The 17,379-nt window shown below is 42.3% G+C and overlaps 1 protein-coding gene and 3 gene segments (V, D, J or C); all 4 read right to left on the bottom strand.

Annotated features, from left to right (window-relative positions):
• LOC122470398 (immunoglobulin lambda-1 light chain-like) overlaps positions 1-17,379 on the bottom strand; it is a 336,020-nt gene that overhangs the window by 273,300 nt on the left and 45,341 nt on the right. The window lies entirely within an intron of this gene.
• The window catches only part of LOC122470393, a 644,196-nt gene that overhangs the window by 258,746 nt on the left and 368,071 nt on the right, over positions 1-17,379 (bottom strand).
• LOC122470388 overlaps positions 1-17,379 on the bottom strand; it is a 901,179-nt gene that overhangs the window by 240,997 nt on the left and 642,803 nt on the right.
• On the bottom strand, positions 4,415-5,075 carry LOC122470940. The segment is given in 2 exon segments: positions 4,415-4,915; positions 5,030-5,075. Coding segments are annotated over 2 exon segments (503 nt in total).

Genomic DNA, 17,379 nt, shown 5'->3' on the forward strand with positions numbered 1-17,379 from the left:
TCTAATCAGGGCTGACTAGTCTTTGCCAGAATGGAAATGGAAATGCCCACTCAGAATATGGGCATATTTCTATATAGTGTGAATGTTCTGATGAAACTATGTCAGTGTCCTTGTTCACACCCTGTGGAAGACATTTAAGGAGCACAAGAAAGGTGATGCTCTGGCAAAAGGTGGGAGGAAATAATTGGTGGACTTGAGACTGAGGGAAGGAGAATGCATGGTAGGAGGAAGTGATAGCTGTTTTATTTGAAATGATTGTTCATGTGTGTTTTGAACATGTATGTTCTATATTACGCAGAATGAATCTAGATAATAATGTCTATTACTAAAATAATAATAAAACGGCAAGCTGTTAATGACCTTCTCATAAATCCATCACTTAGTTCTGAGGTGGAGTGAGTAGTCTTGTAGTTTGGATCCTTGCCTCCTGAGATTACCATAGACAGGTTCCCTGGGAAGAGTACAGGTGTTCAACTTCTGCTTACATGATACATGCAAGAGCTGCCTTTTCTTCTGCTCCATGCACTGTTAGTACAAAGAGCAAACTCAGTTCCCTATGGTGCAGGAAACACTATTTTTCTTAATTCTTTTGGATTCTTGTGTCCATAAAATAAGGCATAATATTCAAATAAAGAGCAAGACTACCTCCAATGGCAGCAAACATGCCGCTTGAATATAATATGATTAATGACTAATAAAGCTAAAGCAAATAAACTAAAAACACACAAATATCAGTCCCTGAATATTTAAGATTCAGATTGAATGAAACAAGACGGTTTCATAATTGTAGAAAGTGAAGAAGAAAAGAAAAAGTAAATTACCAGAACAGATTCAATGTAAAATGAGTGGCACTTAACATGGAAATTCTTTGGACACATGTATGTTCTTGCCCTGATTTCCCTGATTGTACTGAACAGAAAGACACTGGTAGATATTTTGACCATAGAAACACCTGAAGTATTTCACATTGCCTCTATTAAAAGTAACAATCTTCCCATCTTTTTATAAAATTTTTGAAATGTATATAGTCATTACTTAAGACAACCCTAGAGGCTTTTCCTATACTTTGAGACTCATATACACAAGACACAAAGGGCTTTGTAGCTCTAGAAATGTCATATTGGAAGCAATCCTGTTTACTCAATGTCTAACTTCTTTGTTTCTGGTAATGTTTCCTAGCATATACATAATAACCACTTTCTCCAAAGGAAATTGTCATACAGATGAGGGAAACAAAGACAAGAAGCATGTAATTTAAATTCCATCCCTTACAGCATGCAGCCCACTGATGTATACCAGAGATTTGCAGCATGTAACGTTCCTCTAGGAGTTTATGGCTGCCTTAATGCCTTAAGGTTCACACTTCTTCAAAAACTGAAAGCTACCCTTAGGCAACAACTTAGGTTTGTGAGGATGTGGAGAAAGAGGATCTCTTTTGCGCTGCTGGTGGGAATGCAAACTGGTGCAGCCACTCTCCAAAACAGTATCGAGATTCCTCAAAAAATTAAGACTACAACTACCATATGACCCAGACAATTGCACTACCAGGTATTTATCCAAAGGATACAGGTGTGCTCTTTCAAACGTGTACATGTACCCCCATGTTTATAGCAGCGTTATCAACAATGGCCAAAGTATGGATAGAGCCCAAATGTCCAAAGATGGATGAATGGATGAAGAAAATATGGTATATATGTGTGTATATGTATATATACATATACATATACATATACATATACATATACATATACACACACATTGGAGTATTGCTCAGCAATCAAAAAGAATGAAACCTTGTCATTTGCAACTATGTGGGTGGAACTAGAGAGTGTTATGCTCAGTGAAATTAGCCAGTCAGAGAAAGACAAATATCATACAGCTTCACTCATAAGAGAAATTTAAGATACAAAACAGATGAATATAAAGGAAGGGGAGGAAAAATAATATTAAAACAAGGAGGGGGACAAAACATAAGTGACTCTTAAATACAGGGGAGAAACTGAGGGTTGCTGGAGGGGTTGTGGGTGGGGTGATGGGCTAAAGGAGTAAGTTACATTAGGGAGCACATTTGTTTGGAGGAGCACTGGGTATTATACATAGGGGATAAATAACTGAAATCTACTCCTGAAATCATTATAGCACTATATGCTAACTAACTTGGAATTAAATTAAAAATAAAGAAGTAAATTTTAAAAAAACTAAAAACAACCTTATCTTGAGAACACCAAATCTTCAGAGTCCTGTGAGACCCTGCTTTCAGGATCCAGAAATTTCTTGGGGACTTATGTTATCTATACATCTTCTCCCTCTGCAAACTCGAAATATATAAGTCTCTCCCTACACTTGCAACCACAGCTCTTTCTGCCCATGAGTCATGTCTCCAGGCTTTAATAAAAATCACCTTTTTGCACCAAAGATGTCTCAAGAATTCTTTCTTAGCTGTGTGCTCATGAACCCCATTTCAATCTCCATCAATATCACCTTAAAAAGAGACACACTAGTATGGGGAATGATGACACCTGTCTTCCTATGCATTAGTAAATACTTTATAAAGAATCACGCAGGGTACCTGGTAGGCTCTGTTGATTAAGCATCTGACTCTAGTTTTGGCTCAGGTCATGATCTCAAGGCTTGTGAGTTAGAGCTTTGCATCCCACTCTATGCTAACAACGCATAGCCTGCTTGGGATTCTCTGTCTCTGTCTGTCTCTCTGTCTCTCTGCCCCTCCCCCACTCATCCTGTCTGTCTCTCTCAAATAAATCAATAAACTTAAAAAAATAGAATCATTCTGATGTAATTAGAGTCAGAAAGCAAGTCTCATAACAGAAAATAACAAGACAGAAAATAACAAGGCAATGGCCCCTTCATGTCCTGCAGGATTTCCTCATGAGGACATATATCCTTCAGGCAGGCACAGCCTCTGATCATTCTTACACAAACATGAGATGGTAACTCAGGATGTTATTCTCTGTCTTTCTTAGCACATGCCATGTTGCAGTTCACTTAGAACCCCTGCTAGGACTCAAGGTGTGTTGCTCTTCCAGTCTAGATGTCTGAAGCATGAAAGTACTGACCATGTATCAGGGAAAGAAAACAAGGCATAGAGAAGATTTAGGAAATAATTCATAAAAGAACATTATGGGAGAGACTAAGATCTATTCTAAACTGAACATCCATCACCGTTTGCTCATGAATGAGGTCATTGCCAGGACATGGTACTTCCAGTGCTAAACATAGAAAGTTCTGCTCAACTGGGAAGAGACTTGGTCCTAATCCTATGTTCTGAGGATTATGCTTAGGTTCGTTCAATGCACAAAGAATTCTTGGCCATTATTTATGTATATGTGTTGTTAGAAATTTTTATCGTTGGCATTTCAGCCATAAATTGGGTTTACAACCCAATCAAATATGTGGGAGACCCCTGTGGAATGGGGACATGCCCAGCCAATAGCTCTTCCTTGTGGAAAAAAAGGAGCTGTTTTGGAAAAAGCCCACCCTTGGAGCAGGCAGTCCACATGCAGGCCTGCTACCAGGACAGGGGCTCATTGGTTTCAGGGAAGGGAAGATTCTACCTATCACAGAGTCTCAAGTCACATTTTCCTCTGTTCAGGTTCCTTGGATGCGGGGTAAAAAATGAGGGGACATTGGAAAAATCACCTTCCCTTTATCCTCATTCCCTCAGCTATGTCTTCAGATCTTTTCTCAGGTGGTATTACTTCAGTCAGTGACATGCAGAAGAATGGCTCACCAAGGAGGCTCATGTTGACAAGGACAAGGCAGAAAGGACTGAAAAATGTCTTATTTTTCAATTTTTAAATGGGATTTATCCATACATTAGGATATATTCTGGCAGTAAAAGTAACTAAATACCAGTACATGCTGCAACATGGATGTAACTTGAAAATATTCCGAGTGAAAGAAGTCATTCTCAAAAGATACCATATTGTGCAACTCCATTTATATGAAATGTCCAGACTAGACAAAATTATGGAGACAGATTGTAGATGATTGATTGCTAGGGACTGGGTGAATTGGTGGGAAATGGGAAATGAATGCCAATAGGTATAGAGTTTCTTCCGAGGACAATTGAAATGTGATGGTGGTGATGTTTCACAATTTGGAGAATGCACTCAAGGCCATTGTTTTAAATGAGTGAGTTTTATGGTATCTATATATAACTCAAAAAAGCCATGAAGAAAACAAAAACGAGTAGGTTGGAAACTGGGTTGACTAAGACAACACCAATTCTGGAAAACTGATTCTGAGCCAGCCTGCACTGGTATGTGAAATGGAGCCATTTAAAGTGAGGATTCCCTGGGAATTGCAGGAAGTGCACTGCACAGGCTCCTCCTGGTTGGAAGTTCCTGCCTTTGCAGAGTTAGAGTCACTTCTAGGACCACATCACAGAAGCAAATAGGCTCTGTCATTTATTTCCCAGACAATTCAGCAGAGTGTGTTTCATTTTACTTTATCTTGCGAAGAAAGGAGAGTAGACAGACCTGAATTCTCAAGACCATGCTGCATGAAGTCCCTCTGGACGGGAATGGGGGGAGCCTGTAAGTACAGGGAAGGTTTTGGTCTCACTTCCCCATAAAGTTGGACCACTATGTAAATGCTACTACCAGCATATGAGGAGCAGTGATAATCAGCCTCATCTTCAGCCTGGAGCCCAGAGATGGTCAAGGAGGCCGTGTTGCCAGACTTGGAGCCAGAGAAGCGATCAGGGATCCCTGAAGCCTGAGAATGTACATGATAAAACAGGAGTTTGGGGGATGTGGCTGAGAGCTGTTGGTACCAGGGGACATCCTTATAACCCTGAATGTCATTGTTGCTTCCAGAACAAGAGATGGTAATTATCTGGCCCAGAGCCCAGACACTGCGAGAGACTGAGGCAGGGCAGACTGGGCCCAGGACCCTGAAAAAAGTAAAGCACACTCATTAGTGCAGTGCTGAAAGACTCCGATGATCCTGAGAAGGAGAGAAAGGATCAGCCCAGATGTCCCCATGGTCCCTTCCCTGGCGACCTCACCTGTGTCCTGAGTGAGGAGGGTGAGAAGGATCAGAGTCCAGGCCATGGTGGAGATGCCTCAAGAGCACTTCCTTCTGAGACTCTGATCCTGGGCCTGGCTCCCTCATGCCTCTATTATCTCCTCACCCTGTCTCGGAGAAGAGAGTGGCCTTTATGCTAATATGCTTCCTGCACCTGCCTCTCCTCAGCCCCTCAGATATGACCCTTCATTCTACATATTTCCTTGGGCAGCAGAGCTTAGCTGAAAAGACTCAAACACTCTGACATGTTTTTTCTGGAAGTGAAGAACTTGAATGTTTTGTCAGATTTGTCCAGAAGACAATGATATCCTTATGCCCTCATGGTCATGAGCTCCAGGACCTTGTGTATTTCTTTCATGACATGACTGTGTCTCTGTGAGTATCCCAGGCCTGGGGCCCTTGCTTCTGTGCCCTCTGTTGGATACCTACTTCTGAGGATCTCTGTACTGTTAGAAACGTGTCACTGCCTGCCCCCATCAGTGGACCATGTGTTGTGAGTGGTGGTTGGTGGTGAGGTCTCCCCCAGCTGAAGGCTTGTAACCATCCCTCCCCTCTTTGTTTGTGCTGATGTATGTGCAACATTGAAACCTGCCAGCTTATCAGTCGCCTCAGTCACTCGCTTGCATGCTACATGGAAGGTGTGGGTGAACCCCATGAAGGAAAAAGGAACATGCGCCAGGACATTCTGTACATTCCACTCATTAACATGCCAGTTGCCCTTCTTCAGCCTAAGATCCCAACCTAGAAATGAAGAATAAAGTTTACACTGTCAATGGTACATGATCTATGGAGAACTGAATTAGAATAGGGAAGTACAGGTTTGATAATGGGACATTTCCATGTTTCAGAGGGTCATTTGTTATAAGCTTTATATTATCCAGATCTCATTCCATTTTATCTTTGATTTATTTTTCTGGCATTACTCTGTTTCCTTCACCTCACTCTGCCCAACAGTCACCATAAAACCAACTCCAGTGACCCTGGAACACTGAAGAAACAGTAGCATTTTAGAAATATTTCTTCCTATATCGTTCTTATGAAGGTTTTAAAATTCTTTTTCAACTTTCCATTTTTTTCTAATGCCTGTTTCAAACAGATAAAATTACCCAGATTGCAAGTACTGTTATCAGGATCAGGTTCCATTTAAGATATAGTAGGAAGACACCATGATTCCCCAATGAATGCTGCTTTAAGCCTGGAAAGAATGCAGCTATTTGAGCAGCTATGCAGGAGCTATTTGAGTCCCTAGAAAAAGATCCTACAAGGCAGATTGAGAATGACATTGACGTTGCAGTAACGATCAGTGCTGACCTTTCTATTTTACCTTCAGAATCCTTCAACCTCTCCTCAAGGCAGCTGGGAGGCAGCACCAGTCACCAGCTTAAGACAGAAAGAGATCCAGGAACACACCATTGTTCTGGGTTGACATGTGACAAGGATGACTTCTAAAGCTCAAGCAAATTGGATATCCACTTTTTCTTTTCTTTTCTTTTCTTCATTTTTTTAGTGTTTATTTATTTTTGAGAGAGATAGAGAGAATGCAAGCAGGGAGGGTCAGAGAGAGGGGGAGATAGAGGGTTCGAAGCAGGCTCTGTGATGACAGCAGACAGTTCGATGTAGAGCTCGAACTCACAAACTGTGAGAACAGGACCAGAGCCAAAGTCAGATGCTTAATTGACTGAGCTACCCAGGCGCCGCACACTTTTTCTTTTCCTTTAAATCTGACTCTCCTCCTTCTCTATGTCCCTTCCCACAGAAAGTGCTTTTGTAGTGAGAGAAATAACAGTGGTGTATTTGGGAACTTATTTTTCTCACGTTAGGATTTTGCACAAGAGACAATCCTCTCTGATCTTGTGCAACTTGGCCCAGACGTCAGCACTGTCAGGGGAAGTGCATGGCAGTGAAGATGAGCCAAGTCCTAGGTTTCTGTCCAGAAGACCAAAAGTAAGATCTACGGAACTGGAAATACTGGGGATGGGGAGATGTTGAAGAGGGAGAGGCCTGGGAAAGCAACGATGTCAATCATTGAGTCTTGGATCATCTCTGAGCTGCACTTGTGCAGTGTCTGATAGAAGAAGGATGGAATGTCATGGGGAATATAACTGAGGAAGTGGCTTCCACTAAAATCCCAGATATGACCTGTGAAGATCGTTGCGTTGTTTCCACTTAGGAAAGATGCAAATAGCAGAGCAAAGTGTTTGTAAACAGAACTGAAACAGAAAACACATTCAACAGAACACTGTTTGAAACTAGTAGCTTGTACACGACTGGGTAAAGTATCTGGTAAAACAAACAAACAAAAAACAAAAACAAACAAAACCAACCCAACATCACCTGGAATTTAGAACTAGAATCACAGTTCCATAAAATAGCCTTGAATAGAATCAGGATAGATGCCAAAATTACCCACTATAGGAAGAAAAAATGAAAATCTCAACCAGCGAAAAAGATGATGCTTAACCCAGTATGAAAGAAATATTGGAATTTGCACACAAAGACTTTAAACCAGCTACTTAAAAACTAACAAAAGAAAGGAGAAATTCTCTGAAAATTAGTGGAGAGACATCACATCTCAGCCAAGAAATAAAAGATATAATGAAGCACCAATAAAAAGTACACTATATGGAATTAACTACAGATTGGAAAATAAAAAACTAGTGACCTCAAAGTCATAGCAAGAAAATGTACAATCTAAAATACAAAGGGAGGGGCGCCTGGGTGGCGCAGTCGGTTAAGCGTCCAACTTCAGCCAGGTCACGATCTCGCGGTCTGTGAGTTCGAGCCCCGTGTGGGGCTCTGGGCTGATGGCTCAGAGCCTGGAGCCTGTTTCCGATTCTGTGTCTCCCTCTCTCTCTGCCCCTCCCCGGTTCATGCTGCTCTGTCTCTCTCTGTCCCAAAAATAAATAAACCTTGAAAAATAAAATAAAATAAAATAAAATAAAATAAAATAAAATACAAAGGGAAAAAAATGTTAAAGATCAACAACTATCAGTAAAGTGTGGAGTCTCATCAAATGTCCCAATATCCATACCATAGGTGATCCTCAAAAGGAAGAGAGAGAAACAGAAGGAGACCTGTAGATCCAGATGCTGAACAAATCCCAAGGACAACGAATATGAAGAAAACTATATTAAGGCACATTTTGCCTGATTCTATGTCGACCCCTTTCTAGACACCTCTTTGACTTCAAAACTATGCACTTACTAGTAAAATATCAACCAAGGAATTTTATTCCTTGATGATATTCAACTGGTGATGGGGGTGAGGAAAGCAAAGGTTAGAATGAGTGGAAGTTGCTACATAAGCAGGTAAATCTCCAGATCCCCTCTCCTTACTGTGCTGAGACAAATAGACCACATTCTACCTACCCCTCCCCTGATCAGATTTGTCTTGGAAGAGCATGAAACACATCTCTTGGGATCAGGGGAATCTAAGTAGAGTTGGCACTGTGGTATCATGATGACAACCTGGGAGTCATAAGAATGTTGAATCCTGTGACCACCTCCCTCAGATGATCATCCTCTTTCCAGTCTCTTTTCCTCAAAAAGTGAAAAGCTCATTCATGAGGAAACAGACACCACTAAGGTGCTGGCCACACTAATATCAGCTCGAAATGCTTATGTGTCTCTGGCCTGGATTCCTTTTGGTACTTTCCCATCTGAGCTAGGTTTTCTTGGCATGGCATAGCAGCAATGTCATGATCAGCCCTTGCAGAGAAGTGTTCTGGGACACCTCCCAGAGAAAATGCTGAGCCAGGCAGCAGAGAGTATATACATACCACATCTTCTTTATCCATTCATCCATTGAGGGACATTTGGGCTCTTTCCATACTTTGGCTATTGTTGATAGTGCTGCTATAAACATTAGGGTGCATGTGTCCCTTCGAGACAGCATACCTGTATCCCTTGGATCAATGCCTAGTAGTGCAATTGCTGGGTTGTAGCGTAGTTCTATTTCTAATTTTTTGAGGAACCTCCATACTGTTTTCCAGAGTGGCTGCACCAGCTTGCATTCCCACCAACAATGCAAAAGAGATCCTCTTTCTCTGCATCCTCGCCAACATCTGTTGTTGCCTGAGTTGTTAATGTTAGCCATTCTGACAAGTGTAAGGTGGTATCTCATTGTGGTTTTAATTTGTATTTCCCTGATGATGAGTGATGTGCAGCATTTTTTCATGGGTCGGTTGGCCATCTGGATGTCTTCTTTGGAGAAGTGTCTATTCATGTCTTTTGCCCATTTCTTCACTGGATTATTTGTTTTTTTAGGTGTTCAGTTTGATAAGTTCTTTATAGATTTTGTAACTAACCCTTTATCTGATATGTCATTTGCAAATATCTTCTCCCATTCTGTCTATTGCCTTTTAGTTTTGCTGATTGTTTCCTTCGCTGTGCAGAAGCTTTTTATTTTGATGAGGTCCCTGTAGTTAATTTTTGCTTTTGTTTCCCTTGCCTCCAGAGACGTGTTGAATAAGAAGTTGCTGCAGCCAAGATCAAAGAGGTTTTTGCCTGCTTTCTCCTCTAGGACTTTGATGGCTTCCTGTCTTACATTGAAGTCTTTCATCAATTTTGAGTTTATTTTTGTGTATAGCATAAGAAAGTGGTCCAGGTTCATTCTTCTGCATATCGCTGTCCAGTTTTCCCAGCACCACTTGCTGAAGAGACTGTCTTTATTCCATTGGATATTCTTTCCTGCTTTGTCAAAGATTAGTTGGCCATACATTTGTGGGTCCATTTCTGGGTTCTCTCTTCTGTTCCATTGATCTGAGTGTCTGTTCTTGTGCCAGTCCATACTGTCTTGATGATTACAGCTTTGTAGTGTAGCTTGAAGTCTGGGATTGTGATGCCTCCTGCTTTGGTTTTCTTTTTCAAGATTGCTTTAGCTATTCGGGGTCTTTTCTACTTCCAAACAAATTTTAGGATTATTTGTTCTAGCTCTGTGAAGAATGCTGGTGTTACTTTGATAGGGATTGCATTGAATATGTAGATTGCTTTGGATAGTATTGACATTTTAACAATATTTGTTCTTCCTATCCAGGAGCATGGAATCGTTTTCCAGTTTTTGTGTCTTCTTCAATTTCTTTCATAAGCTTTCTATAGTTTTCAGTGTATAGATTTTTCACCTCTTAAGTTAGATTTATTTCTAGGTATTTTATGGTTTTTTGTGCAACTGTAAAAGGGATCGATTCCTTGATTTCTGTTTCTGTCACTTCATTGTTGGTGTATAGGAATGCAACCGATTTCTGTGCATTGATTTTATATCCTGCAACTTTGCTGAATTCATGAATCAGTTCTAGCAGTTTTTTGGTGGAATCTTTTGGGTTTTCCATATAGAGTATCATGTCCTCTGCGAAGACTGAAAGTTTGACCTCCTCCTGGGTGATTTGGATGCATTTTGTTTCTTTGTGTGGTCTGATTCCTGAGGCTAATATTATGTTGAATAGCAGTGGTGAGAGTGGACATCCCTGTCTTGTTCCTGACCTCAGGGGGAAAGCGTTCAGTTTTTCCCCATTGAGGAGAATATTAGCATTGGGTTGTTCTTATATGGCTTTTATGATCTTGAGGTATGATCCTTCTATCCCTACTTTCTTGAGGGTTTTTATCCAGAAAGGATGCTGTAATTTGTCAAATGCTTTCTCTGCATCTATTGAGAGGATCATATGGTTCTTGTCCTTTCTTTTATTGATGTGATGAATCACGTTAATTGTTTTGAGGATATTGAACCAGCCCTGCATCCCAGGTGTAAATCCCACTTGGTCGTGATGAATAATTTTTTTTTAATGTATTGTTGGATCCAGTTGGCTAATATCTTGTTGAGGATTTTTGCATCCATGTTCATCAGGGAAATTGGTCTATAGTTCTCCTTTTTAGTGGGGTCTCTGTCTGGTTTTGGAATCCAGGTAATGCTGGCTTCATAGAAAGAGTTTGGAAGTTTTCCTTCCATTTCTATGTTTTGGAACAGTTTCAAGAGAATAGGTGTTAACTCTTCCTTAAATGTTTGGTAGAATTCCCCTGGAAAGCCATCTGGCTCTGGACTCTTGTTTTTTGGCAGATTTTTGATTACTAATTTGATTTCCTTACTGGTTATGGGTCTGTTCAAATTTTCTATTTCATCCTGTTTCAGTTTTGGTAGTGTATATGTTTCTAGGAAGTTGTGCATTTCTTCCAGATTGCCCATTTTATTGGCATATAATTGCTCATAATATTCTCTTATGATTGTTTTTATTTCTGTTGTGTTGGCTATAATCTCTCCTCTTTCATTCTTGATTCATTTGGGTCCTTTCCTTTTTCTTCTTAATCAACTGGCTAGTGGTTTATCAGTTTGTGAATTCTTTCAAAGAACCAGCCTCTGGTTTCATTGATCTGTTCTACTGTTTTTTTGTTTGTTTGTTTGTTTTGTTTTGTTTTTTGTTTTTTTGTTTTTTTTTGGTTTCAATAGCATTAATTTCTGTTCTGATATTTATTCTTTCCTGTCTTCTGCTGGTTTTGGGTTTTATTTGCTGTTCTTTTTCCAGCTCCTTAAGGGGTAAGGTTAGGTTGTGTATCTGAGATCTTTCTTCCTTCTTTAGGAAGGCCTGGATTACTATATACTTTCCTCTTATGACCCCCTTTCCTGCATCCCAGAGGTTTTGGGTTGTGGTGTTATCATTTTCATTGACTTCCATATACTTTTTAATTTCCTCTTTAACTTCTTAGTTAACGCATTCATTCTTCAATAGGATGTTCTTCAGTCTCCAAGTATTTGTTACCTTCCCAAATTTTTTCTTGTGGTTGATTTTGAATTTCATAGCGTTGTGGTCTGAAAATATGCACAGTAGATCTCAATCTTTTTGTACTTACTTAGGGCTGATTTTTGTCCCAGTATATGGTCTATTCTGGAGAACGTTCCATGTGCACTGGAGAAGAATGTATATTCTGCTGCTTTAGGGCGGAATGTTCTGAATATATCTGTTAAGTCCATCTGGACCTCTTCTTAAGATAGCCATTACTCCCAGGAGCAAGAATAAAACAGGCTTTCTTAACACTCACACACAAACACAAAACAGTGAATCAAACAAAAGGACACAAGAGGAATTCACCACAAAAGAAAGAACAGGAAGAAGTCACAGCAGGGATTTAACCAATACATAAACTAGTAAGATGTTTGAGCCAGAGTTTATTTTATTTTATTTTTTTTAATGTTTATTTGTTTTTGACAGAGAGAGAGTACGGGAGGGACAGAGGGAGACTGAGACACCAAATCTGAAGCAGGCTCCAGGCTCTGAACCATCAGCAGAGAGTCCGTCGCAGGACTTGAAACCACAAGCTGTGAGATCATGACTTTGGCTGAAGTCAGACACTTAACTGCCTGAACCACGCAGGAGCCCCTGAACCAGAATTGAAAACAGTAATCATAAGGATCCTAGCTGGGTTTGAGAAAAGCATAGAAGACACTAGAGAATCCCTTACTGCAGAGATTAAAGAAGTAGTCAGTCTGAAATAAAAAATACTGAAACTGATATGGATGCAATGACAATGAGGATGGATGAAGCAGAGGATATAGTAGATAAAATTATGGGAAATAATATTCTGAATATAAGTGGGTATGAAAATTATTGTATCATGAATGTAGACTTGTTGACCTCAATGACTCCTTAAAGCCTAATAACATTCGTTTCATAGGAATCCCAGAAAAGAAAGATAAAGAAGCAGATCTGGTTTACTTAAGCAAATCATAGCTTAAAACCTCCCTAATCAGAGGAAGGAAACAGACATCAACATTTATAAGCACAGAGAATTCCCATTATATTCAACAAAAGCTGGCCATCACCCAGAGGCATCAGAATCAAATTGACAAAACAAAACAAAACAAAAACAACAAACAAACAAACAAAAACCAGAAAACGATGGAATCCTGAAAACCGCAAGGGAAAAAAAGTCCTTATCCTACAAGAGAAGACAAATCAGATTTGCAGTAGATCTGTCCACAGAAATCTGGCAGGCCAGAAGGGAGTGCCAAAATCTATTCAACGTGCTGAATGGGAAAAATACTCAGCCAAGAATACTTTATCAGGCAAGGCTGTCATTCAGAATAGAAGGAGAAATAAAGAGTTTCCCAAACAAAAACTAAAGGGGTTCATGACACTAAACCAGCCCTGCAAGAAATAGTTAAGGGGACTCTTTGAGTGGGTAAAACAAGACCAAAAGCAACAAAGACTAGAAAGGAAAAGAGAACATCACCAGAAACATCAACTTTACAGGTAACACAATGGCATGAAATTCATGTCAATCAGTAATCACCCAGAATTTAAATGGACAAAATACGGGGCGCCTGGGTGGCGCAGTCGGTTAAGCGTCCGACTTCAGCCAGGTCACGATCTCGCGGTCCGTGAGTTCGAGCCACGCGTCAGGCTCTGGGCTGATGGCTCAGAGCCTGGAGCCTGTTTCCGATTCTGTGTCTCCCTCTCTCTCTGCCCCTCTCCCGTTCATGCTCTGTCTCTCTCTGTCCCAAAAATAAAAATAAACGTTGAAAAAAAAATTTTAAATGGACAAAATGCTCCAATCAAAAGACATAGGGTAACAGAATGCATTAAACAAACAAACAAAACAAAAAACAAAAAAACCCAAGACTCTTCTCTATGCTGCCTTCAAAAGACTCATTTTAGGGGCGCTTGGGTGGCCCAGTCAGTTAAGCGGCCGACTTCAGCTCAGGTCATGATCTCGCGGTCCGTGAGTTCGAGCCCCGCATCAGGCTCTGTGCTGACACTCAGAGCCTGGAGCCTGTTTCAGATTCTGTGTCTCCCTCTCTCTGACCCTCCCCCGTTCATGCTCTGCCTCTCTCTGTCTCAAAAATAAATAAACGTTAAAAAAAAAGACTCATTTTAGACCTAAAGACATCTTCAGATGGCAAGTGAGGATATGGAGAACCATCTGTCATGCTGATGGATGTTCATGTACAAATGAAATATACTTATGAAAATGTATTTTTCATTCTTCCTGTGAATTCTTATCATCAATGGAATTTCAGGGTCAGTTTGGATTGATGTCTTTTCTCCCCTCTTCTCCTCTTCTCTTCTCTTCTCTTCTCTCCCTTCCCTTCCCTTCCCTTCCCTTCCCTTCCCTTCCCATCCCTTCCCTTCTCCCCTCCTTTCCCCTCCCCTCCCCTTCCCTTCTTTCCTCCCGTCCCCTCCCCTCATCTTTTTAAAAAAAATTTTTTTAACATTTATTTTTGAGAGACAGAGAGACAGAGCACAAGTCGGGGAAGGGCAGAGAGAGAATGAGACACAGAATCCCAAGCAGGCTCCAGGCTCTGAGCTGTCAGCACAGAGCCCAATACAGGGCTCGAACTCACAAACCCTGAGATCATGACCACAGCCAGACTCTGTCGCCCAACCAACTGAGCCATCCAGGTGCCGTACCCCTCATCTCTCCTTTTTTTTTCCTTTCTTTCTTTCTTTCTTTCTTTCTTTCTTTCTTTCTTTCTTTCCCCTTCCTTCCTTCCTTTCTTCCTTCCTTCCTTCCTCTCTCTCTCTCTCTCTCTCCCTCTCTTTCTCTTTCTTTCACTTATTTTGGCTCCTATTTTCCTACCTCCTCATTGGAAAGTTTGATAGAATGCTAGACGACTATCATTATAAAGGACCAGCATGAGAGACTGTCCTGGATTCTTCTGGAACAACAATGGATATCTCCCTGATAGTACATCTCCAGGGCAAATGATTGTTGCTATATGTCCCAAGCCCACTGACAATGAGGGTGACTGAGTCAGCCCACTGCAGGCCACAGAGCCTGAAAAGACAGAGCAGAATAGGTTGTTGTGAGGTCCAAGGATTCATTCCCTAGGTCCCAGTACTGAGGCTGTGCTGGGACTGTGCTCAGGTTTTGGGGCAGGCCTAGCTCAGATCCTGTGGGGACTGAGCAGGTGGGCAGGGCCCAGGGGCAGCACTTGTGCAAAGAGTGAGGCAGGGGGGCAGGAGAGGGGTCCAGGCCATGGTGGGGAAACAAAGAGCTCTGCCTCCTGTGACCAAAACAAAGAGCACTGTTGGGTCCAGGCCCTTCCAGGGGCCTTGAGTCAATGAGTGTTTGAAATTATGTAAAGTCCCTCCACTTCAGGGACTCCTAATTGACAAACCAGTGGTGAGATCAGAACATGTGACTGAAGAGGAAGACGGTAGCCTCCAGCATCCTGCAATCAGCTATCAGGTAAAAAGAAACAGCCTTGGCTTCCAATTTCTGGGATCAGTCACCTTCTTGGGGTCAGGCCACATGACAACTATCTCACACAAGTGTGTTGGAATCAGTCCTTGGCTCCCACCGTGGTCTTTCAGGTGCCTGGCTATGGGGCTGGGTCGGGTCCTCTAAGACACACAGACAACACGTGATTCAGGGAAAGGTGTTCCTGTGGCCTCATTACCTTCCTCCTTCTGCTTCATGTCTCCTCTGGCTCCGCCAGACCCAAATGGTCCCAAAGTTGGCATGTCATTAGAATGTGGGACTTTATCCTTAGAATCTTCGTCTGTCATTTTGTCTGTGAGATTCACTTGTTCAACAACACCTGTGGTCAGGTGCAGTAAGAGGCAATTTCCAGGTACTAAGTCAGTTTCTCTTGGCAGCCACTTGGCACACTAAGGGGCCTGCAGGAGGAAGCTGCTGAAGTAGGGACAGGTTTGTCACAGTTGTGCTCAGCCCCGGGGAACTCCCCGGTTCACCTGGGGGCTGAGGCCACTCAGGGAAGTGATTGTTACCCTCCCATTCCCCCTTACCACCTCAAGCCACAGGGAGACTAGGATGCTACTTGTGGCTCTGGTCCTGGTCTCCTGTCTCATCCCCCACGGATGACCTGTCCCTGCTTTCCTCAACGCTCCGCAGACTGGCTGAGCTGAGCAGGAACATGAGGGAGAGGTACACCTGACAGGAAAGGGAGATTCGGAGAGGCATGCAGGTCCCCAGTCCCTGAGAGGCAGAGAGAGGAGCAGGGGCTGGCAGGTGCAAGGCAGCAACAGTCACCTGCACCAGGTGAAGAAGGCCGCCCAGGCTGAGAGGGGATGTGGGACAACCTCAGTCAGAATGTTCCAGGTCCTGAAGGAGACAGCTTCTTCTTCTCACTTCTGCCAGATACCGGTTGTGGAGGAGGCACTGCTAAAGTTGACCATGGGGCCCCCTGAGGACCAGGGAGATGCCAGCCCATTCACTGTCATGTGATGAAAATGGGTGAAGTGAGAATCTCCAGATTATTATTCTCTAGAGGGACTTTTCATGATCCTTTAACCTGATAAATCCCTGGACATATTATTTTGGTCACAGGGATTCCCACTAAACATCTTCTTTGTAGTTCATCATGTCAATAAGTCAATTTTTGATAAAGATTCTAATTGTACATGCCATACTTTGGTGAGGAGAAAATTATTTTTTGACCTATGTCTCCCATTGCCATGAAGGTAATGCTCTGATTCAAGCCAGAGGGGAAATTGCAGAAGCTTCTGTTTTTCCTTATTAATACCTCATTTGTAGTTTTTACCTCATACAATGGCTCTAAAAATCAATTTCAAAACCATACATCAAAGAATCATGAAGAGAAATTCAGCTTATTCATTCATCTTTCCTTTCAGAGTGACAGGCGAGGCCCAAATACAGGCACAACCTCCATGCAGGGTCAGCGTGGGCATGGCTGTGAGGCCATGTGGGTCAGGCCTGAGCTAAAGGTGAGGCCTGCCTGGTGCAGGTGATGGGATTGGGGCAGTGGGAGGACATGGCACCAGGAGAAAGACCCCAGGTGGGACCCACAATGGTCTGCACTTCCTTCACGGTTTCTGTAAAATCTAAGGAATGAAGGGCCTGGGGCAGGAGGGGCCTGGTCCCCTTTTCAAGAGGCGTCAGGCAGCCCTTGATGATGTGTGGACACCTTATCCAGGAACCAAAGGAGACGCTGCCCTGTGGCCCATTCAGGCTGTCTGTACCCAAGGGAAGAGGAATTCCTGCAAGACTGTGCTGAGACAGCTGTCTCCCTTCCTAAGTGACATGTGATTACATCTGGGGCCCATGTGATGTATAATGACATCCTAAATCTTTATCACCTACTGTAAATCCTGACTCCAACTCCCATAGTCATACTAGCCCCCCACTCTGCCACTGTTCAGTAGGATAAACATAGACCAGAGGACAGAGAACTGCTAGAGTCGCCCACAGTGCAGGGCCTGCGCCAGGACCAGGGAGGACACCTACCCGATCCTAAGTCCTGACCAGCAGCTGCTCAGAGGACAGGTGAGAGTGAGAGCCAGGCCATGGTAGGAGGGTTTGTGTCCCATCCCCATCCTTCTGTGTCACCTTGAGTCACTGAAGACACACCCACTGCCATGGT

This window comes from Prionailurus bengalensis, chromosome D3 (genome assembly GCF_016509475.1).
Source record: "Prionailurus bengalensis isolate Pbe53 chromosome D3, Fcat_Pben_1.1_paternal_pri, whole genome shotgun sequence".
In the NCBI taxonomy this organism is placed as follows: Eukaryota; Metazoa; Chordata; class Mammalia; order Carnivora; family Felidae; genus Prionailurus; species Prionailurus bengalensis.